Source organism: Phocoena phocoena, chromosome 13, assembly GCF_963924675.1.
Source record: "Phocoena phocoena chromosome 13, mPhoPho1.1, whole genome shotgun sequence".
NCBI classification, from domain to species: Eukaryota; Metazoa; Chordata; class Mammalia; order Artiodactyla; family Phocoenidae; genus Phocoena; species Phocoena phocoena.
The window spans coordinates 66,611,618-66,635,475 of record NC_089231.1 but is presented as its reverse complement, the minus strand read 5'-3'; the positions used below and the strand labels follow the sequence as shown (position 1 = coordinate 66,635,475).

Genomic DNA, 23,858 nt, shown 5'->3' with positions numbered 1-23,858 from the left:
TTCTCACTGTTAGACACAACTGTGGTCCAAAGCAACCAGGGGTCTTGCCCAGGGCTTTGCAGGCTGATGCTCTGTCACATACTTTATTGGGCAGTACATCCTCAACAGCTCTGCAGTACCTTCACTGGGCTTCTGAGTGTCCTCTTTACTGTCACCAAGAGCTGCTTTTCCAGATGCTGGCTCCTCCTTGCTTTTCTCTTTGCTCTCATACATCTTGCGAATCACTGAGGTAGGAGTGAAGGAAGGAGAAAGCTGCAGAGAAAAACAGTATTAACACATTCTTTAAATGCCTTTCCCAATCAGCTGGCCAAACTACTGAAGCTGAAGAGTCCCCTTCTGGCTACACGTGGCAGAGGCCAACTCCAACGTTCTGGTCTCTAGCTGCTGGAAGAAAAGCAACAGGATGGGCCAAATAGGTGGTGGCCCAAGTGCACCATCCCATGCTCACAATTTCATCAAAACGTAGATTTAGCTCTAGCATAAAGGTAATTGAAGCATAGAAGCTTCAACCTACCTGTCTGCGGTGATGGGGATCTGCCTATGGCAGCCTCTGCTTCAGGATTAAGCTGGGAAGGGGGAAAGAACATGGCCAGAAGTATACCCTGCAACAGCAGCCCTCCCAGCTAGGAAAGGACATTTCAGCGACAACCACAGAACCTAAATTTCTCTATACTCGTAATGTTTCCCATCTTAACCTGGCTACCAGAAAATCCATAATTATGTTCTTAAAGGTATCCTCAGCCACCAGTACTCACTATTTGGGGTCATTTGTTCCCACCTCTTTATTGCCTACTTTTACATTGATGATTTTATTATGCATGCAACTTTTGTCATTAAACAATCCCAAATCCTTGATGACAGGAGACAGGGCATGAATTATGAACAGAAAAGCTCTTAGATCCTGCCTTCAGGGTGCTTAGTGCAAAGACCCACTTGAGGTCCTGAAGTACAGAGCAATAGTCTTTTCCCCTTATCAGCTTTGACTAGGTGATAAAGGTCTGTGGGGGGATGAAACCTAAAAAAGGTAAATAATGCTGTTACACGAGTCGGCTGTAAAACTTGACTTGTCACCACAAGTAAGCAAACCTCTCTATCCCAGCCTTAACTTGTATTGAGACCTGAATCTGAATTCGTGAACTCCCACCATGTTTCTCTGGACTTCCCATGCTCCAAGCCCAGTCACATCACCTCCTATCCTTACCCCTGTCCTCCCCTGCTCCCCACTCCAATTCTTCATTTGTTTGAACATATCACACCACACTGTATGCTCTGGCCCTTACTTGTCTATCTGCTGGAACACACTTTCCCCAAGGTATGGGCTTCACTAGAACTTAGAATCCTGAGTTAGACTGTATCCTGAGAGGGGAGGGCCTAATAAATAGGCAGGCATAAAAGTCTATTAAATCACTGACTCCTGTGGAAGGCACTCAAGGACATTTTGGGGTACACAGTGATCCAACATAGGCACAACCAAACAGGGAGAAGCCTAGGAGTCATTCATAAAGGCAAAGGTCACTGACCATGCTTGTGATGGAGGCGGCTGGGGCAGGGGAAGAGGAATTCCCTCCGTGCACAGGTGCTGGTGACTTGGTCACTCGCGGTTGCCTGTGAATAAACCAGTTATCAGCGTGAGCCCCAAGCTACTCAAACTCCACGTTCTAAAACCACATAAAACTCAAGGCCAGCCTAGGAAGCATCCCATTTCCTTTCTTCAATTCAATTTCCCAAGCATTTCATAAGTGTCTAACATATGCAAAACCATGTGCTAAGTTCTGAGGAAAGACAAAAGCTTAATGATACATGGTCCCGGGCCTTGCAAGAACTCTCATCTAGTGGGGGAGATACTTACTAACCTAGGGCAAACAAGGAATGTCAATATTAGGGTACCAACAAAGTACAATGGGAAAATGAGGGGTAGAAGGAATGAGAGGATACCCCTACGATGCAGGGACTTTGCAAAAGCTTCTCTTGGAAGGAGCTGCATTGAGTGTGCCAATGATAAACTACAGACGGAGAACAATGATTCAGGTAGAAGGAACAGGTACAGGGACTCGGGAAGGCCTTGGGAATGTAGGGTTATCCAGGGCTAGTGTGTAGTTTACTTGCTGACTATTCCAGTGAGGTAGGCTAGGGAGGGCCTTTATTCTGTAGGGCAGGCTGTGCTCCAGAAGGCAGGGAGCAACACTGAGTAGTACAGTGCCTGGCATAGAACTGAGGCTCTGTGAGACACTGATTCAAGTCAAATAGAGCACCAAGACTTTGAGCTATTTTAGGACCCAGTTACATGAAGCATTCCCCGCTACTCCTGGTCTACACACAGGGTTGGTCCCAGGCTTCCCAAATAAAGTTTAAAAGAGCAGACTTCCCTTCTCTCCCCAGACATCCTACTTATTCTCTCTTAACTTGGACGAAAACAGGAAACAGTTGATGATGACATAAACAGGCTGAGACAAGAATGAACTATGTGAGCTCACTGGCTAATCAAAGCTTCACTGCACTTCAGCCATGTCAGACCTTGTTCTGCAAAGGCCAAAGCTCCAAGTACAGTCAATGATTCTGGAAGTTCTCTGACTCATAAGCAGATGGGAATCCTAAACTCATGGCTTCTTTCCAGTCTGTACCAGGTAAGCGCCAGTGCTGCCACCCTGAGACTCTGAGTATGACGACAAGGGGAGAGAGAGACAGTAGTACTCTGGGTGACTAAGAGGTAACCTCCAATCTGGTGGTTCTGCACGACCTATCATTTATTCCTTCTGATAAACATATTTAAGCACCTACTATGTGCTAGACACTGTTCTAGGTGCTGGGGATACAGCAGTAAACAAAACAAAAATCTCTGGCTTCATTACATTCTTGTGTTTGCAAGGTAGAGGGGTTACTATGGGCAGGGAGACAGAAAAAAACTATGCTAGAAGGTGATAGGTTCAATAAAAAAATAAAGCAAGGCAAGGAGAAACCATATCTGTTGGGGGACACAACTGTGTACAGGGTATTCAGGGAAGGCCTGCCATTTGATCTAAAAATTGAAGGCTCCACTGACAGTGACTTGGATCTATCTACCTGCTAGCTTCAAGTACGTCACATTTTAAAAACCTAAGTTTCTGTATCTGTAAAATGCAGTTCTTTACCCCATCTACCTCACAGAGTTGTTGCCAAGAGCAAATTAAATTGTGGATATCAAAAGTGCTTTGAAGGTCAACAAATCGTTACGTTGTAGAGAGAAGTCCAGTGAAGGGGCTTGGCAGACCAGTCCTGAGCTCTGTTTAGGCTGAGGGCTATAGATCAGATACATTTATGCAAGGGAATGGGGTACTTACTGGTCCCAATGTTTTCTGAAAGTTTCAACATACAAAACCAGCTAAAGGAAGACACTGAGACAGCAATTTTAATAATCACATCAAAACAAATACGGCTTAAGTACCAAATACTATATGGGGAAAGAGTACAGTGTTCAAGGATGCATTTTGGTGATAAAACTAAAAATATGAAGGTGGTGATTACTTTTAAAGACTGGACAATGGTCACTTCTGGAGAAAAGGGGTATTATCGGGATAAGGCACAAGGAGGGCTTCTGGGTAGCTAACAAGAGTTTACCTTACAATAAGCCATGCATTTGCTTCATGCAGTTTTCTGCTTATTTTATTTTACAATAAAAAAGAACAATATTGCTACCCTTTCCTCCCCAACTTATGGTTCATTTCATTTCACTACTTGTTGAAACTAGTGGAGAGAATGGGAGGAGAGTGAAGTCAGTAATCATTTGTTAACAGTTCTGACCAACAAACCTGAATCAAGGCACAGTTTGATACTCAACAAGGAATCTGAGGGGGAGGAAGCTAGGTGTAGTTTTACTTTTCATCATTTCATAAGCATAACTGCAAATAAGTAGCTATGCTAGCTACATCTGTAAAAACGAATCCGCTAAATGAAAAATATAAATAAAATTATATAGGATGAAAAGCCTATGCCCCTGCACTAGAATTCAATCATACGATTTCCTCTACTGAACATTCAGGAGATGGAACTGTCACCATATACTGTATAATATATCAGTGTGTAAAACAGAAGTTATACTATGGATAACTAATTTGCTAATCTCCACAAGGGTAGGATTAATAATTTACCTGTTTCTGAATCCATCTCTGGTTCTGTCCACCTGTGGTTTGCCAAAACCAGGCTGGTAGAAGTTTGCTGCCTGCACTGCAAGGTCATGTGGCAGGGCCAGTCCCTCCAAAGCTGCCTGTTGCAATTCTAGCTGGCTCATCTGCTGAACAGAAGTGGCAGAGGGGGGTCAGCAGAAGAATGACAGTCAGTGCACTTTCTACAAAGGTCTCTCTTTGCTCTTTTGGGAAAGGTATGTTTAAGCAGCAGCTGAGAGAAATTAGATACTGCAAACCTGACTAAACTATGCTGCCATCCACTGAACAGAATTTTAGCTATTTAAGTATGACATAATTTCACCAATTTTCTAGCCTTCACTGAGCTTGAGTTATAATTCAAAACCACTTCCAAGCATTGCAGCAATTTAATTCTCTATCCCACAAGCAACAGTAAGGGTAAAAAGCAAGCAACAGATTAAGTTTGAGAAAGAGCTCAGCCAGACCTGGGCTGTGACAGGGCTCATGGGCTTGCGCATGCCTTGGAATGGATCTCCGAGAAGCTGCTGTGGTCCTGGTGTGAAACCTGTTGGGAAGGTTAAAGATTCAGTGCGTGTCAAGATAGCACCTGTCCCTCCAAGAGGCATTATCACCAATGCGTGCTGCTCCTCGCTGAACACCATCTCTTTCAGGAAGTACTGATTTCCTGGGCTGATGATGTCTCTCTTCTTCTGTGGACCTCAATCAGAGCACTTAATGACTCAAACTGCTGGTATCTATCTTCCCAGCTAAGCTGTCAGTTTTGTTTCTTTCAGAGCCGAGACCTCTATCTGGGAGAGAATAGCTTTTCTAGCCAGTGATTTGGCCCATTGCAACCACATCAGCTGATACCAAAGCAGAGGCCAGTGCTCTGAGGTTCATACTCTTTCCATTATATCTCCCTAATTGTGGAAAGATTACAAAAACTTCCTCTCAAGGTATGACTGGCAGGGGCCAGAGTAGCCAGCAGCCTAAAGTGGTTGCAGGTGCAGGAACACTGAGATTGTGTACAACACTTTGCTAAGACAGCTTTCTGGAAGTGCTTCTTCCATTCATGTTCTGAATTAGCCACAAGACCTCCCAGTTGGTCGTGTACAACTTCACCAGGTTGGTGGAGAGCCACTACTCTGACTTCTCTATTAAGGAAAAACCTACGGAGCCAAATTAACTTTTCTAGATTGAATTCCCAAAATAAGGAAGATGACTAAAAAGCTGGATCCAATTTAGATCACCCTCAAGAGAAAAAGTACAAAACTTCAACATGAACCTATTTATCTAGAAGGGCAGCTGGATAATACACTGTCTTCCACATCTGTGTCCTTACCACCCCCTGAAAAAATCATAACAAATTAACACATTTCTTTTTAAACTCTTCAAGGATACCCATGAAAAAGACTTTGCCAGTTTTAAGGGAGAGGTATAACCTAGGGGAAGGGGAGGGGAAATGATAACAGATAGGCATCTACGCACAAAAGCATTTACCAATTGGTGATGGTATTCTGGGACGAAGATAGTCTGCTGAGGCTGCTCTCGTCTGAAACACCTGTGACAAGGGAGGAGAGGGTGCTCTTTGGCCCAGTAAAGATGTTGTAGGCTCCAAGCTCCCCATAAGGCCACTCAGAAGATTGGAAGAAGCAGGTCTCTGAACAGGTGGACCCAGAAGTTCCTAAAGGCAGAAAAGTCAAATCCTTGTGAACAAACCTAGTTCTTCCTCCTAGTCAGAGGTTGCCAATGATGAATCTCCCTCCTGTTGCACTAAAGGACTTGGCACATATACGTTCAACAAATTTCTCTGAATGTTCAGCTACCAACATTTCCTTTAAGTTAGTGCTACAAATATAAGTTAGATACTTTAAATTTCCATAGAAATTGCAAACCTGCAAACTGGAAACCAAGCGCTTACTTCATCATCTTTTTTAGCCACCTACCCACCCCACATTGAGATTAACAAGCGACACAGAACTATGTCAGGCAGCAACATCGTATCCTTCGTTGCCGGGCAACATGGATCATTCTCTAAGGCCCAAAGGTGGACCACTACACAAAACCAGTTTGGAGGACTACTGTTCAGGACTCCAAGGCCTCGGTATAAGATTGTGAAGTACCTGCAAGATGTTCTTAGGGACAGGCTGGCTTGGAATCTCAGCAGGGGACATCAAATGGCTTTCAAGCGTTCGCTAAAAAAATCAAAGGAAAACTGGTTTTAACCTTCTTACATACTAAACTTATTGATTAATTGGGGACCACCACAAGAAAACATAAAAACTCCCCAGGGAGTTGGCACTTAACAGCAGAATGATGTCCATATCACAGAAAAGTCAGATCAACTTGTTCCACTCTCTCATCACACAGGTCCCACTCTCTCATCACACAGGTCCCAAAGATCTCGGAGCAGAAAGAATTTTCACATGTACATGCAAAGTCCACTCAGAGACCCTCAGACAAGGTCTTTTCTGTGGTAACCCTAAGTCCATTTTACTATTTCTAACACTGTGACCAAAAGAAGGGGAAAAGAAAATGGTGAAACAGGGGAACACTTATTTACTGAGAAGCCACAAGTAGGAAATTTTGATAATCTATAGATTTTAATTTGAGGCAACCTTTGCTACCCATTGTCTTTAACAAGATTTATAGACCATAGATGGTACGAAAAACCTAGTAACAACATGTGAGTTTGGCCAAAATTGTTATATTTCAGAGTTTCATATTTCAGGAAATTTAAACTATTATTTTTTAACAAGCTACTCCAAATGGGTCTCATATACAGGGCAAAATTCATATCCTCCACTTTTAGCTCTTTTAATGCAGCAGCAGTTATATTTTGCATCGAACTTGTATTACCTCTGGTGCTTCAGGACATCCTTGTGTCCATTTAGCTCTGCCTGAAGTGCTTTCTCTTTCAGTTTCCCTTCCACAAGCTGGAACTGCCAAGGTCCACAGCAATGTCCTCGGGAGTGACAAATAGTCCAAAGATATCCAAGTGTTTCATTGCTGGTTTTGGAATTGGAACTGACTGTAAATGATTTTAATAAGATCTCCTCAAGAGTCATTTAATTCCGTTTAACAGAAACAAATAGGCGGGCTTCCTTGGTGGCGCAGAGGTTAAGAATCCGCCTGCCAAGGCAGGGGACACAGGTTCGAGCCCTGCTCTGGGAAGATCCCACATGCCGTGGAGCAGGCCTGTGCGTCACAACTACTGAGCCTGCGCGCCACAACTACTGAAGCCTGTGCGCCTAGAGCCTGTGCTCCACAACAAGAGAAGCCACCGCAATGAGAAGCCCGTGCACCGCAATGGAAAGTAGCCCCTGCTTGCCGCAACTAGAGAAAGCCCGCGCCCAGCAACGAAGACCCAACACAGCCAAAAGTAAATAAATAAAATAAATAAATTTATTTAAAAAAACAAATAGGCAACTTTATACTACATGGCTTACCATATTTGGAGGATAGTGTCTACAATTTAATTTGAAATAGAGTTTAGACTGAACCAACATGTCCTATTTTGGGGATAAACAATATGATTGAACCAAAACAGAGGCAGATCAGAAATAGTATACATAACACAGTCACAGTAACTAAAAGCTTGGAAGAACTCCATGACTTAAACAACAATATGCAAATCAAGTAAGATTTTGGGATAATGCCCAGTGCACTTATTACATTATTTTCTTGTTGCTTTCTTTTCTAGGTTGAGTTTGTGTTACTCTTTGCCTAGCACCTTAAATTATATCATCCATTCCTTTATGCGTGTGTTTGAGGCTCATTCCCTCAGCTGAAGCCAGATATATTTCAGAGCACTGAAACCCCAACATCATCATACCAGTAATCCTCACAACTCCGGGTCAACTGTGTTAATATCAAACCCTAGAATCATATCTGAAAGAAGATGTTCAAAAGCATCAGGTAAACTGTTGAATTCCCCTGCTCCCATTTCTTTACTTACACTAAAAGTGGCTATTTACAAGATTTGACCCCTACCACTGTAGTCAGCACGTAATCACCATGACATAAAGGTACTGGGTTGACCAAAAAGTTTGTTTGGGTTTTTCCGTTAAATCACAGAAAACCCCAAATGGACTTTTTGGCCAACCTAATAACAAGAAAGCAGAACAGGATAGTTTGCAGTCCTGTAATCTGGTCCTCATTTGAAAGCATTTATATCTAGTAATTCTTTGCATGGAAATTATCTAAAGCAGCTTACAAGGAACATTCCCCTATTACTGGCATGGTGTGGTCAGATACACAGAAATAAGTCTATCTTATACCTATCTGAGATGCCTCCTTTCAGAGGCAGAGAGTCAGGTAGGTAGGCCAGGAACAATGGTGTCTGTTAGGATCTAGCACTAACAGCTGGTCAGAAAAGAAACATCAAAAGTCAGCTGCCCTCCACTGGTACAAGGCACAACGAAACAGCTACTTCTCCCATGGTTAACCTATAGCTCTCAGACAAGAAGGTGTCAGGAAAAACAAGAGGCAAAACTCAGTTTGGTAAATTTGCTATAACATAGCAACTAGAGTATGTCTATGTTTTTATTTATTATTCAGATTTACCATTTCCCTTTCACTCTGTATCATCAAGGGTTAGCAACAGTAACACATAGACCATGGCTGAGAGACGCCCTCTAAATGTGTTATGACAAAGACCAGTATGTGCTACACACCTGCATTTACTGACATGCAGTCACCTTGTAACCCACACACCTGCATTTACTGACATGCAGTCACCTTGTAACCCAACTTCATGTCTAAAGGTGTTTTATAAGTTTGGAGTCACAGCTTTTATTAGTAAATTAACAGAATGCAACTGTCCTGAAAAATTCATCTTAGATACTTTACAAATGATATGTATACCTGTCAACTGCCCAATCAAGAAAGCAAGTAATCTCAGGTATCTGGGAGTAATTAGAAGTTGTGAAAAGATTTTACTCTAAAAATATGGTAAGTTACTTTAACTTAAGTAGCTGAATAAACAGAAAACCTTCTCTGGAGCTCATTCCAAAAGGTATGTTTACACCTTTTTTTTTCAGCAGTGAGTTAAGATAAGCAAGTTATGTCTGAATCTTTCAATCGCTGTACTGTCATGCACAGTAACTACAGATTAACCACAAGCCTGCTTTTTCAAGTAACAAACAGTACAGCAATAATTAAAAAACACACAAAAGTAGCAAGGACCAACTGACTACTAAAGAATTTCCAACTTACTCGGAATACCTTTTTTAAAAGCCATTTATTGGGTGGGAAGTGGAACAGAAAGAGGAAAAAGGAGAAAAGGTTGGGGTTTCTGCCAAATACTTACGCTGACTTTGGGCTGAGAAGGCAAAGTCCCACTTGCCTTCATGGTGCTCACTAGCTTGTTGAATGCAGTCATATCTCCATCTTTTCTGAGCTGTCGATTGCTGGTCACAGTACTCAGGGTCTCCTCTAAATGCTCTGCCATAAAGGGAGTTGAATTCTTCACCTGCTGGTCCACCTTCAAGCCCTTGAGCCCTGCTTCTACCTCTTCCACTGAAAGCACAACCCCTGAATGTGCTGAAAGGTTGAAAAAAGTCCAGGTTAAGCGAAGCAAAGGAATATGTGGTAGGAATTCTCTTTGTATACCATGATGGTTAAGGTGAAAATAATTTATTTCACAGTTGAAGTGAGGTGGTCAGAAAAGGCTGACACCAAAAATAGACAAACTGAAGGCACTGAGATCCTGCAGGAGGACTTCTTATAATGAGTCTTTTGGAGACTTATTACCAGGGACAGGAATCCCAGATGGCCCAACATGAGAAAGAGTGCTACCTGCACTATGGTTATTGTATCACGAAGGTTGTATGTTGAGGGCTTAATAACCTAAGCAAGAACGTGGCAGACTGGGGCAGAGGTGTGAGGAGCTGCCAAGTTATGCTCGGGAGGACTACAACATTCACGGGAGTGTTATACTCAGGCTCCAGGTAAGGAGGACTTAGAAGAAAAGTTCTTACCATGGAGCTTGTGACCCAGTGACTACCAGATTCTCAAAGAGGTGGTACTGTTTGATAAAAAGTGTTTTTGAAGAACATTAAACAAAACCCACCATTATCTGACTTTTGATGAGATAGCAGTCTGTTAGAACCAATTCTGCCATTAAGACAGAGCATCCAAATGTTTCAAATATCTAAAGCAGACTCTAATAAAAACTTACAGCTCTCTTTAAGCTTTTCTTTATTTGCAGAAAGGCTGGAAAGGAGAGGTTTTAAATCCACTTTGGCTTTCTGTAGCATTTCTAGAATATCCACTTTATTTTCAGCATGGTCTTCTAATGGTATAGGAGCAAAATAATTCCCCGAGTTCTGTCCAGGAGAGAGGATGGCTTGTTCCAGACCTAGTATTGCAAGTAAATATATTCATAATTAATTGGTCCCAATAAAGCACAGAAACATATCTTCAACAGTATTAAAAGGACACCAATTGAAGGGTTTTTTCAGTATCCAGAAACCCTTTAATGGACCCCTGACTAATGAAGACAAAATGAACCATATCAGGGAAAGCTCAAGTCTACATCCAAGACCAGAACCTGAAGCAATTTTACCTGCAAGTCTCTCCAGCTCTTCATGTGGTGTTGACCCAAGACTGCTGGATCGGCTTCCTGATCGGCTCGGGTTAGAGAACCACCTACTAAATCGACTGGCAGAGACTGACCCTTCTCCCAAAACATCTTCTATCATCTAAAGGGAAAGATAAAAGAAGCTAAGATAATAGTTTCTAGGTGAAAAGGACAAGAAGGTTCAAATTTTAAGAAAGGGTCACTTACTTTGAAACTTCCTTTGATGCTGCTGACCTGAAGGCAAACACCCTCAGAACTTAGGATTCTGATCATCTTTAACTTTTCTTCCCCTCCTGGATCATTTCTGAGTAACCCAAACTTGGGCATAACCAACCATGTATTCTCTAAGCATATAAAGCAAAATATCTGTGCTATAGAAAGTGTTCTGGTTTCCTATCTTTGCCTCATTAGAAAATCCATCAATGTTCTAAGAGGGTATAGTTTTGAAATCAGAAGCAGCACCAGAGTAAAGCATTCCATTGCCAAGCTGATGAGTGACCTTCAACTAAGCATCAGGTATGGAGAGCTGATGAAAGAAAACCGTTGCTTCAGACTTCAGCAACCTCAAGGTTGTAATGAACATCATGAAATCCAATGCTGACAATTTCAGAACCCAAAAGCTAAAAAGTAGAGCTCATAAAGATCATATTTCCAAGTCATATTTCCTAGTCAAAGTCCAAGTCAGAATGTGAAAGATGAACTTTTAATTGATCTCTAATGTCTGTTTGAACTTAATGGAAAGTTTTCAGGTGTTCGTTTTCTTTTAAATCTGACCTCCATAGTTTTTGGTTTAATAATAAGAGCAATTAAATGATGCACTATGATCAGAAGTAATTTCTTCAACGCTGTTTCATAACAGCAATTTCTATTACCAATCCTTCTTAAAAACTAAATTTAAGCATTGAAAATGAAATTTTCAGTTGTACCCTATTATGAATCTAATTAAATATCCAAAATGACCTTTATGCAGTTCTCTTATCAATATTTAGAAAAGACAAGATAAAGCAAATATCAATCCCCAAATGAGGCACATCCTTGACAATAAGGCATAAACAGAAAACAGGTTTTTCTCAAGACTGGTACACAGATGACAGAGTTAGGGACTTTGTTTTATCTGAAGTCTAAAACCCCCAGTTTCTAGTCAAAGTTCAGCAGTGGAAGGTTAGATTTATTCTTTTATTCTTATCTGGAAGAATTTTCTCATAACACATACCCAATCTAAGCCACAAATAATTCTCTTGAACACAAGACCGAGACATTGATTACTTGTGGTACTTCTATTTTCTTAGGTATTATTCAACAGTTTCAATCACATTCCACTTGTAGACTCTCATACCTTAAATAATGCTGACTTTTTCTTTTTTCTTTTTTTTAGGGCAAAGACCAATTTTTTTATTGGATTTGGCTTTGACAAGTACTGGCAAACCCTGCAGACATGAATACAAAATGACTGTAAACAAACAGGCTGTGCCAGCAAATGCTGACTTTCAAGTCCACTAATTTGCAATCATTAAATTATAGGAGAAGCATTATAGTGATGTTTCACTGTGAAAAATTGGGAATTGTACCCAAAACCCAACCACCTTGGTGATAAACAGGAATTTTTAAAAGTAAAAGCTACAGCTTTTTAAAATATTTTAATTTTGAAAAGAGTTTGAAATTTTAAAAATAGTAAAAATAGCTTTGCACTTTGTTTTTATTTCCTCTGATCATACTGTATAGGAAAAAAGCCAGAAGATACACAGGAGGAACATGAAAAAGTAAAGGAAGTGAATATAAGGTATCTGGACATTTTCTAAAGATTTGACAGTAAGTGTTAAGAAAGTCATTTCCATATTTTGATCAGTGACCAACTTTGTTAGAGAAGCTAAGTTTTATTATAGCTAAAATATAAGTAGAGACAGTCGCTTTTACACACCACTTACTATAAATGCCAATTTCAAGAAGCTAGAGCATTTTGAACCCAAAAAGAATCTTAAGAGTTTATCTAGTCAGTCATTTTTTACCATAGAGCCAGCAGGGATACTCTAATACCAGTCCCTCCCTCCCCTTATGCACATTGGTACTCAGCTGACTGCTGCTACATCCCACAGCCTAAGCTAGTCAAGAAGAGGAGACTGTGAACTGCAGTCTGGTATGTTTCAGCTGCTCTTTCTAGACTACATTTTTAATAGCATTTTTAAGGTAATCTATATGACTGTTAGTTTGGTCTGTTAAGGGTCTTTTAGACTAGTCATATCCTAGGATTCATATTATTCTGATACAGATATTGTGAAATATTTTTGCTCTTTGACAATTACTAAGTTTTACTAATCAATGCTTTTCTTTCATTACTTTCCACTTTTATGGAAATTTCCATATTTTTGTATTTGTTTCACTCTAGTTTGATTTTTCTTTGGATTTGTAATGAATGCATTTAAGGCTACACACTTTCACCTTAGCACACTTTTGATTATTTCACCAAGGTTTTTCTATGTCATGCTCCTGTTCATCACTCTACATAGTTTAGGATTTGTTTTGATTTCGTTTTTCTTCATTCAAAATACTTCTATGGGGCTTCCCTGGTGGCGCAGTGGTTGGGAGTCCACCTGCCAATGCACGGGATGTGGGTTCGTGCCCTGGTTCGGGAGGATCCCACATGGCAGGGAGCGGCTGAGCCTGTGCTCCGCAACGGGAGAGGCCGCGGCGGTGAGAGGCCTGCGTACCGCAAAAAAAACAAAAACAAAAATAAAATACTTCTATGTACCTGTTATGTATCAGGTACTGTAGTAAGAGCTGCATATCTAAAATCAGCTTATTTTTAATTACATAACTGAAATTATTTGCACATGTGATCTAAATTTTCATTTTGTACAGATTTTCGTGGCTGTCAACTTCTAATGTATTGCAATGCCAGTAAATATAGCTTAAAAATATAGGTGTAATTCTGTTTATGCCAATTAATACCCAACATCTGTGGGGCCTACTAAGTGCCAGGTACTATACCTCAAACAGTTTATATCATTTGTCAGTTGATATTCAAATCTTATATAGCCCTTCTTATTTTTCCCAATTGACTGGTCATTTTCTGAGCATTATAATAGAGTCCAGCTGGTTATACAGCACAACCAGAGCATCTCTTTTTACTGATCCCAGCTTTGCTTTTAAGTGAATCTATTATAGAATATACTCCTTAATGAGCAGTACCTCCATGAAAAGCATGGAGAGATTTCCTAGCCAGGTACCTTCTCAGAATTAACCAAGTTTTGGTTGAGGGTGAGGGCCAAAGGATAAGATGGTGCTGAGTTCCTATTCCTCCCTTTTATGCTTTATAGGCAGTATAGTTGGGGGGAATTAGGAGTAAAGACTGTTAACTGAAACTACAAAAATTAGAATTCAGTTTCCACTACTAACTAGCTATGTGACTTTAGGCAAGTTATTTAAACCTCTCTGTGCCTGCCTTCCTCACCTGTAAAACAGAAACAGTAGTAACCTAACTTACAAGAGTTTTGTGGGGATTAAATGACTTACTGGATACAAAGCCTAAAACAATCAGCACTGTATGCATGTTACCTATTATTAAAAGTTTAGTTCTGAATTCTTCCTCTGCCTAGTTACACAGGTAAGTTTCACAGGGACTCACATTTGGAGCCAAGTACAGGCCTCTAAATTTTGACCTTTTGCTGTGAAAACTTTTTACAATAAGATTTCCATCTGTCTTCTAGGAGAATGCAAAAAAAAAAATGTCACTAAACACAGCTGGTATAAAAATAAAAAATTACTGTCCCCTCAAAAGCTAAGAATTTGAGAGGATCACTCAGTTTTACATCAAGTAAATTAAACTCATATCTGGATGCAACCCTTCCGCTCATAGTGAGCCAAAGGACTACTGGCCAGCTCACTGTAAGTGACGTATCTGGCTAGAGGACTTACAGTTAAAACTGTGCTAGAACTTAAGGAGCAAAACCACGCAGCTGCCGGTTGATCTGCAGCCGCCCTCCACATATTCCTGAACAGCGCTATAGAAAAGTGTGGTCTTGGGCCAAGCTGGTCCACAATGAGGTAGGCTGAGAGTCGGAGTAAATGCTTAGCAACTTTTATAGCAACTGGGCATTGCTGTGATATTTGTACTTTATACTAAGGTACTGGTCCTCAATGGATTGGAAATAAAACCTGGCCTTCACCATAGAGAATTTGAGAAGTACTGCCCTAGAACTCACCTGTGGCCCTGTACCTATCAGTGCTATGCAGTGTCTGCTCACCTATTCCAGGTGGCCATCTTTTAGGCTTTTGGGGGCAGGCAAATGACAAAGGCATGCCTCTCTGTCATGCCCAGCTTTGTCCACTCATGCTATGATCAAACAAGAAGCAGTTACAGTTAAGGAGTAGAGTAAGTTAAGTTAGAACCACTAGTTCTAAAGGACTGGTCAAACTTACTTGCTGTATTTCATGTCCTGTAAAGAACATCTGGGACGTACAGATGCTTTTGGTCAAATGGTTTTTAAAATTCTATTTCATCAGTCCTATGCACTCTTTCAGCACCAAAGAAAAATCTCAATTCTGGGGGCACAGGCCACAGTTTTACCTTTTCTCCAAAAATCTGATGAGGCATTACTAATCCCTAAATGGCCAAAGGGGACAGGAGCAAGGGCAGGTACCAAGTGAAGATTTGGGATGTCTTACTGTTTCTACTTTAAAAGTCGAGAAAGATTAGACCTCAACAGTTTAACAGCAACAGTGATAGTATCCCACATTCCTTTTCATGAAAGGTTTTCGGAACCATCACATCACACAGGTACCACCTAACCAGCCTTACCCAAGGAATGCACATCAGTATGATACTGATCATCAGTAATAAAAATCCACCTCCACAATAAGGCTCTATAACAAACACTTAACAACTTAAAAATAAAAGCAGACAATGTTCTTAAACATCTGAAGAATTCTTAATCCAATGCTAACAACCTGGAAAAAGTTAACTGGTATAGAATTCTCACTTAGTCATTTCCACTTAGCCTCTCAAAACGAAGCCAACAAAAAATTCAAATAATATTTAAGAATAAAAGCCAAGGGCTTCCCTGGTGGTGCAGTGGTTCAGAGTCCGCCTGCCGATGCAGGGGACACGGGTTTGTGCCCGGTCTGGGAAGATCCCACATGCCGCGGAGTGGCTGGGCCCGTGAGCCATGGCCGCTGAGCCTGCGCGTCCAGAGCCTGTGCTCCGCAACGGGAGAGGCCACAGCAGTGAGAGGCCCGCGTACCGCAAAAAAAAAAAAAAAAAAAAAAAAAAAAGAATAAAAGCCAAAAAACTCCCAATCGTCTAGCAAAACAAACTTTAAAAAGAGGTATCCTAAAAAAAAAAAAAAGAGGTATCTTAAAGACTCAGGTCAAATGTAACCCTACAGTTGCTCCATCCATGTTTATAAGCATGCTGCTACACTCACCGAAGCCAAGCATGGCACCTTATCAAGGTTAAAGAACTCATTAAAGTCAAATTCTCCTGGGGACTGCTCGGGCAAGACGGCATCCCTCGGCACTTCCTGATCAGCAGCAGGCTCCTGTTCAAGGATGACCTCCACCTCATCCTCTTCGGCCACTCCTCCATTGCACTCGACCATGCCTGAAAGCAAAACCGGACAAAGACAGTCTGATCATGTCAACCGCTCCAGACGTATTTTGTGGCCTCAGCATCACCACACATGCAGAAGAGCCACAGATGACTTTAAAAGCAGACTTCTTGTGCCAGTGCAGCACTTGCAACAGTAAAACAGTTCCCTTCCTATGGGAGCTAGAGGAGGAAAAAAGTCAGAACACCAACATGATTTAGGAAGGATTATGATCCCTCCTCTGCCCATTCTTCAAGTTTTCTATAATGTAGTGGATTTTTTTCTAATTTTTTTTTTTAAAGGACAATTTTTGAGCCTCTCTTACTGCTTAAAAGTGGAATGAAAATTTGGCTCTGCTTTCACCCATGCATCTGCATCACCACGTTAAGTCAGGGCTCAGCAACCTACGGTATTTATGTGAAACCTAGTCCAAGGGCAAGTTTCATCTGCCTACTGACTGTAGTTCATCCTTCAAGGCAAAGCTCAAATGTCACCTCCACTACAAAGTCTGCACTGCCTACCCATTTTTACCCTACCAAAAAATTAATCACCGCCTTCTCTATAATGTTTGTGTTATCTCTCAGAGTACTTATCACACTATATTATAGCAACAGTCTGGTGAGACTGAGCTTTCTGAGGCAGAAAAGCTGCTCTCATCAGCTTTGTCTTACTCTGCAGTGCCTGGTTCATTTAAAACTGAGTTATGTCTGGTTGTTAGCATGGGAAGATAAGGTCTAAGAGAAGCTACCAAGTTTCCATTGACGGAAGCTAACATCTTAGTTTTAGCCAGAGGATGGGCAAAAGGCAAAATCCTTCAGATAAAAACAGACTTTTTCCTTTTAAAATAAGTGCACTGAGATACTGGAAAATCAACTTTTTAATTTGAAGAACAGAACTCCTAAAGCTCCTCCCTGCAAAAGCACCAATGTAAAAGCTGCCTATAGTTTCAAGATCACAGCAGACATGAAGTCCTCCTAGGAAAAAAAAAAGTGCCAAAGCCTGGACCCATCCCTTCTCAAAAGGCCCCAACAGGACTGTAGTCTCATTATTCATCCAGGATATTCTAGACCAAGAGAGGCTAAATGCTATCATCTGCTTTCATTCCAGTAACACTTCAAAAAGCTAGACAGCAAGGCAGGGGACAACAACTGAAAGGTTAAGTGGCTTGCTCACCCAAGGTCTCAATACTAGCAGGTGGCAGAAACTTCAACACTAGGTGGGCCAGCAGTGCTCTTCCATGCTGTGCTGTGTGTGTAAGGCAGCACTGCCCCTCCACAGAGGTGCCTGCCGCCTCAGAACCCTGGGCCTTCTGACGGCCTAAGGCAACTGGCGAGACGGACGTTTGTGAGCCATGGACAAGGCAACGGGCAGCCTCTCCAGTGGGTCAGCACACACTTACTGCCAACCAGCAGAGGTAAACGATGTTCCTTAAAGACTGACATTTAACTAAAACGACTACTTTGGTGGAGGTATTTTCCTCACTTTACAGACAAAGAAACCAAGCCCTAGAAAAGGTAAACAACTTAATAGCCTAATCAATGCCAAGTTTGTGTCCTTTTCCACTAGAGCAGTGCTTCTCTCTAACTCATTTAACCCACCAGAACCTGTCTACCTACTTTAGGATGACAGCCAGAAGAGAGTCTGTACTTAGTTCATACTCTTACAAAAAAACTTTAGTATTTCTCCTATTTTATTTTGTGTTGAGATGAGAACATCTCTTAACAGAGATGCAAGCAGAAGTGCCCCATGTGTAATTTTATGCCAGCTTGAGAGCAAACTGGGCCTGACAACTGAGAGTGGGTAGGAACATGCATTAGCAGACAAACACAACTGGCCATTTATTATGATAGTCTCAAAAGCCAGGGACCCAGGAAAGATAACTAAGGGCAAGTGTTATTATCACATTTCAGAATGAACATATACTTTTCTTTTCTTTCTTTCTTTTTTCTTTTTTTGGCTGCACTGCACGGCATGCAGGATCTTAGTTCCCCGACTAGTGATCGAACCCATGCCCCGTGGAGTCTTAACCACTGGACTGCCAGGAAGTCCAGAATGAACATATACTTTTCATTAGAGAGAATACAAATTAAAATTTTCTATCAGTGGAGGGTTTTAACCATTTCCTACTTCTACATAATTGTTTTCTGTTTATAAGTGAAATACATATTCAAATTGTTTCATTCATCACCATCTGTACCATACCTAGCACTGGGCCCTGTAGAGTAGGTGCTCAACACACACCTGTATTAAAATCATGCAGGCAAGGAACACATTTGTCTTGTCCATGGCTATACTCCCAGCACTATTACATGCCTGCAGAGAACTCTACATACCAAGTTCAATGGAAAGCTGGAACACAGACATAAATGGACTCAAAGGCGCTCATCATCCCTCCCAGTCCTTTCGTTCTTGCAGCCAAGATGCAACTAGAGTACCCGTTTATCTTAAACACAGTAGCTAGGGCAATTAACCAATGGGGTGAGAGAGCCCAGACCCCTAGATTCTATTGATACTTGAGGCACTGCCATTAAACCCACGGGACAGGGTCTTGGTTGTCACCTCTTTCCAGTCCTGTCTCTTTGCATCTGTAAGGTGAGGAGGTGACACTGATATATATTGCTACTTTTTGGTATTTTGCTACTTTTGGCTCCTCCCATATTGATACGAGAATGGTTGAAATTCAGATTTCATCTCAGTTAAGAAAAAGATGGGCTTTTTCTCATCAGAAGCCTGATCTTTACCATGAGGTGAAAAGACCACACTTGCTGGTGCTGCTTTAGTCTGAGGGTGAGACAAAGGCATCTCTCAAAGGCAATTTAACAGCGAAGTCTCCCAGGTTACCCAGCTGCCTCTTCCCTGCTTCCTCCCAAGACCACCAGCTTGGTCACTGCTCTGAACACGACTAGTGGGCCCCCACCCTTCACCAGGTACCCCTTGCACATTAGCTCTGGCTTCTTCAGTTTAGCAAGGAAGATACCCGAGAAAAGTGAGTTTGGGAGAAGCCAAGTGACAACACTATGAATGCCTAACACCATGGTGAAGGAGGTGGGCTCTGAAGCACAGCATCTTGTTCAACTCCGAACTTCCCTACTCACTTCTTCAGTGTCCACAGACAAGTCACATAAGCTGCCTGCATCTCCATTTGCTCATCTGTCAGATGGGCGCAATAGTATCTGCTTCACAGGGTTGTCAGAAGTAGGATTATATCGACAAAACGCTTACCACGTGTCCAGTACATACGTGCTCAATAAATGAGACCCCTCATTATTTCTATCACATGCTCTTACCTCTGGGGAACCCTTTGGTGTACACAGTGCTCTTACTGGGTAATGGGAGACTTTTCTGTTTAGCACTGCAGGCAGGACAAATTGAGGAGACAGTACAATCTACACACACTGAACTCACACTCAGGAAGAAGTTTCAAAATCAGGCTTCAACATTAAAAACTTGCCACTTTTAACACTGGTGCCTATTCCTAAGTGTACAATTAAGCCAATTATAAGCACATCTCATTTCAGAACAGTGAGCTTTCCTCTGAAAGTTTCTGCTGACCTTCCTTCACAGAGGCTGTCCGTCGCCTTGTTCTTTTTCTCCCCTTATGGTCTTCTTCCAGTATCTTATCATCAAAGCCAGTCAGCTCAATGGTTTCAGACTGACTTGTGGGTCCAGCTGAGAACCATTCTGGTTCTTCTTCTGTGTAGGAATCATTTCTTCTACGCTCAAAGACACGCTTACTATCCACAAACTCCCTCTGGAAAAGTACATAATGCAAAATAAAAAACAGGATTCTAGTCACGGCATTTCTACCTCAATCAAGGACTGATGAATTAAATAACGCTCAGTAGTACAATAAGATGCTATGCTATAGACCTGAAGCCCCTCCCCAACTCCCAGCTCTCTGTTCCTCTCTCTGGCTTAACAACAGGCTATGTTCACCCAGCATTTCAGGGTAACCCGGTATAAATGAAGTGAACACACGAGGTGCCAGAGGATCTAGAAGACAAACCCTGAAACGCTTGTCCTTGTAGTCCCTCTCTCGGTCTCTGTCTCTCAAGTCTCGCAGGTCCTTATCACTAAGACGGTGATCCTTCTCAAAGGTCCGAGCAGAGATTATCCTCCCACTGCCAATCCTTCGTCCACCAAGCAGGCGGAGCCCATCGCTGTCTTTCTCCAATGGGCTTCCTGAGCGCCGGGAGCTAATAGCAGCTGTCACGTGGCAGCCCCCTCCAAAGCTTCGTCTCTGTGGGCTGAGAACAACATCTAAGTCATCTTCTTTCACACGCTCTCGAGGATCTGGAAAGATGCCGGAAAAAGAAAGTTAAGCAAACCAGCAAGGGCATTCTTTCTCTCTAGGTGGCCTGTCCATGACTGGTGGCCATGGGGGTACTGGAAAAGAGTCACCACTAAAGCTAGAGAGCTCACATATTTAACAAAGATGAGCAAACCTTCATCTCTTTGGAGGAATAAATATACTTTATAGTCAATAATTTTCCATGATTAATCTCCATAATCCCTTTGTTTTGACTAAATCCCCCCCACTTTTTTTCTAAATTTGCTGCGCAGTGCAGCATGCAGGATCTTAGTTCCCTGACCAGGGATCGAACCCGCGCCCCCTCCAGTGGAAATACGGAGTGTTAATCACTGGACCGCCAGGTAAGTCCCTTGACTAAATTCTTATCTATGTAATTATTAGCAAATGTTTTGTCAATTAATAAACTACAGTAGGTGTCAGTATTTGAAACAGTAACCACTTAAAAAGTTAAAGTATTGAAAGTATTGAACAGCTGAATACCCACATGCAAAAAGAAAAGACTTAAATTCATACCTACCACCATATACAAAAATTAACTCAAAATGGATCATAGATCTAAATGTAACCCCTAAAGCTATAAAACTTCTAGAAGAAAATATGGAGGAAACCTATGACACTGGGTTAGCACAGTTTTCTTAGGCATGACACCAAGAGCACAATCTATCTTAAAAAATGATAAACTGGGGCTTCCCTGGTGGGCCCGTGAGCCATGGCCGCTGAGCCTGCGCGTCCGGAGGCTGTGCTCCGCAACGGGAGAGGCCACAACAGTGAGAGGCCCGCGTACTGCAAAAAAAAAAAAAAAAAAAAAAAGATAAACTGGATTTGATCAAAATCTAAAACTTTTGCATTTTGTAAGTTACTGTTCAGAGAATACAAAAACAAGCCACAGATTGGGAGAACATATTTCAAAGAATATATCTGAGGGAATTTCCCGTGGTTAGGGCTCTGAGCTCTCACTGCCGAGGGCGCCGGTTTGAACCCTGGTTGGGGAACTAAGATCCTGCAAGCCACAAGGCGTGGCCAAAAAAAGAAACGAATATATCTCATAAAGGACCTGTATCCGATACATATAACAACTCTTAAAAACTAAAAAGGACAACTGGTTTGAAGAGCCACCTCACCAAAGATGATATATGGATGGCAAATAAGTATATGAAGAGATACTCAACATTAATCATTAGGGAAATGTAAATCAAACAGTAATGTGATACATGCCTATTAGACTGGCTAAAATAAAAAAGACTGACCGTTCCAAGTGCTGATGAGGATGTGAAGCAAGTAGAACTTTCACACACTGCTGGTGGAAATGTAAAATGGTACAACCACTTTGCAAAACAGCTTGGCAGTTTCTCAAAACATTAAAGATACATCTACTATAGAACCCAGCCATCCGACTCTTAGATATTCAGCCGAGAAAAGAAAGCATGTCTATAGAGAGACTTGCACATGAATGATCAGAGTAGTTTTGGTTAACAGTCAGAAACGTGAAACAACCCAAATGTCTATCAACAGATAAATCGATAAACTATGGCAAATTCACACAATGGAATACTACTAGGCAATAAAAAGGAACGAACTTTTATATACCCCCAAACATGAATGAATCTAAAACAACTATTTTGAGTGGAAGAAGCTACCCAAAGAACACGTACTGTATAATTCCATTTATATTAAATTTTAGGAAATGTAAACTAATCTATAGTGACAGAAAGCCGACCAGTGCTTGCCTGTGGGGTGGGGGTGGAGTGTAAGAAGGGACACATGGGGTGCTAGGGAACTTTTAGCTGTGATGGAAATGCTTATTACTTTGATTGTGGTAATGGTTTCACATTGTATTCACATGTCAAAACATCAAATGGTACACTTTACGTGCCATTTATGTACCAGTCTATTGAATGCCAATTTTACCTCAATAAAGATGTAAGAAAAACATGTCACCACACACAAAAATTCTTCCTAGGAAAATCAGAAAACTAAAGATAAGTCCAAGTGAGGAAAACCTCCTTTAATCCTCTCACTAGAAACATTTCCTAAAATGTTTTGGTATGCACTTTTCCAGACTTTCCATGCACTGTCTGTTTTCTTCCAAAAATAAGACACAAAATAGACAGTTTTGTATAACTTGGTGAACATGTCTCCAACATGTTTTTACAGCTGAACACTCCTATATATGGATATACCAAGGTTTACTCAACTTCATTTCTACTGCTGGACATTTAGGTTGCTTCTAAGTTTTCATCTGTGTAGAAGGGTCTTACAGCTCAAGCTACAGTCATCACCCCATCTTCTTTGTTCAGTTCCAAGTTGGTTTTATGATGCGTGTTCCTCTCATCTCAGAGAGTTCCCTCTTGCAACTAGTTCCTTGACTAGCTTTTATACTGCCAGCTATCCATTTCACTTTTCTAGTTTAAAGGGGGAAAGGTATGGAAGATCAAACTTTACTCCAGTCGCAAACCACATCGAAACCCGGTATTCAAATCATACTCCATTGTGAATTAAGAATTGCCAGAACTACCTACCTGAGGAAAAGTCTCACCTGAGACTACCTATATTTTCCAGAATTTCTATGTACAGTCTGTTTTTCCCACAAGTAGGACAGACAGCTATTTAAGAGCCTAAAGTGTGTAGTCTGGGTTTGATTCCGTTACTCCCATGCTAATGATGGGGTGGCAGGTGGTGCAGTGTGCAGAGGAGAAGCTTTGGAGCCCAACGATCTGATCTCAGAACTACCTACCTGAGGAAAAGTCTCACCTGAGACTGGGCATAACCAGCTCTCCAGCGCAGCTTTAGGGTCCCCACATCTAACTCAGTTATCCACTTCAATGAAAGACCTGGTACTTCTAATTCAAAAGCACATAGCCTAATACAGTCTACTCACCACTGCTACATAGGAAGGCTATGATTTTACTCTGCTAATCAGAAATGAACTGTTTAAAAAAATAAAATTAAAAAAAAAAAAAAATGAACTGTTAGGTCAGTTTCCTGATAATGATACTTTCTCCCAATGCATAAAACTCTCACAGCTAAGAATGAAGCCAGCAGCAAAGAGCACTGTCTCCAAAACTGCTGCCCCCACTTCTCAGAGACTGTGCTCACCTACTATCCTGCGCACCAGGGAAGGCCGATCTGTATCTAACTCTTTCTTCAGACTTTCCATTGGTGAACTCCGTCCTGAAGCTGGGTAGAGGGAGGCATGCCACTTCTCAGGATCCCAGACACCATCACTGCAAGTCAAAGGACACCAACAGTTAGAACTTGCACCA

The 23,858-nt window shown here is 41.5% G+C and overlaps 1 protein-coding gene across 2 annotated transcripts in view; it reads right to left on the bottom strand.

Moving 5' to 3' along the window:
* EIF4ENIF1 (eukaryotic translation initiation factor 4E nuclear import factor 1) overlaps positions 1-23,858 on the bottom strand; it is a 41,141-nt gene that overhangs the window by 2,628 nt on the left and 14,655 nt on the right. Inside the window, exons 3-15 of one of the 2 annotated variants that reach the window (XM_065889817.1) lie at positions 23,692-23,819; positions 20,290-20,576; positions 19,836-20,034; positions 16,122-16,297; positions 10,687-10,822; positions 10,300-10,479; positions 9,430-9,662; positions 6,242-6,313; positions 5,619-5,802; positions 4,604-4,683; positions 4,125-4,264; positions 1,521-1,605; positions 120-252 (exon numbers count right to left, since the gene is read on the bottom strand). In XM_065889817.1, the coding sequence (XP_065745889.1) occupies positions 120-252; positions 1,521-1,605; positions 4,125-4,264; positions 4,604-4,683; positions 5,619-5,802; positions 6,242-6,313; positions 9,430-9,662; positions 10,300-10,479; positions 10,687-10,822; positions 16,122-16,297; positions 19,836-20,034; positions 20,290-20,576; positions 23,692-23,819 (2,033 nt within the window). Of the gene's footprint in view, positions 1-119; positions 253-1,520; positions 1,606-4,124; positions 4,268-4,603; positions 4,684-5,618; positions 5,803-6,241; positions 6,314-9,429; positions 9,663-10,299; positions 10,480-10,686; positions 10,823-16,121; positions 16,298-19,835; positions 20,035-20,289; positions 20,577-23,691; positions 23,820-23,858 lie in introns of both variants that reach the window. The other variant, XM_065889818.1, reaches the window with a different exon arrangement.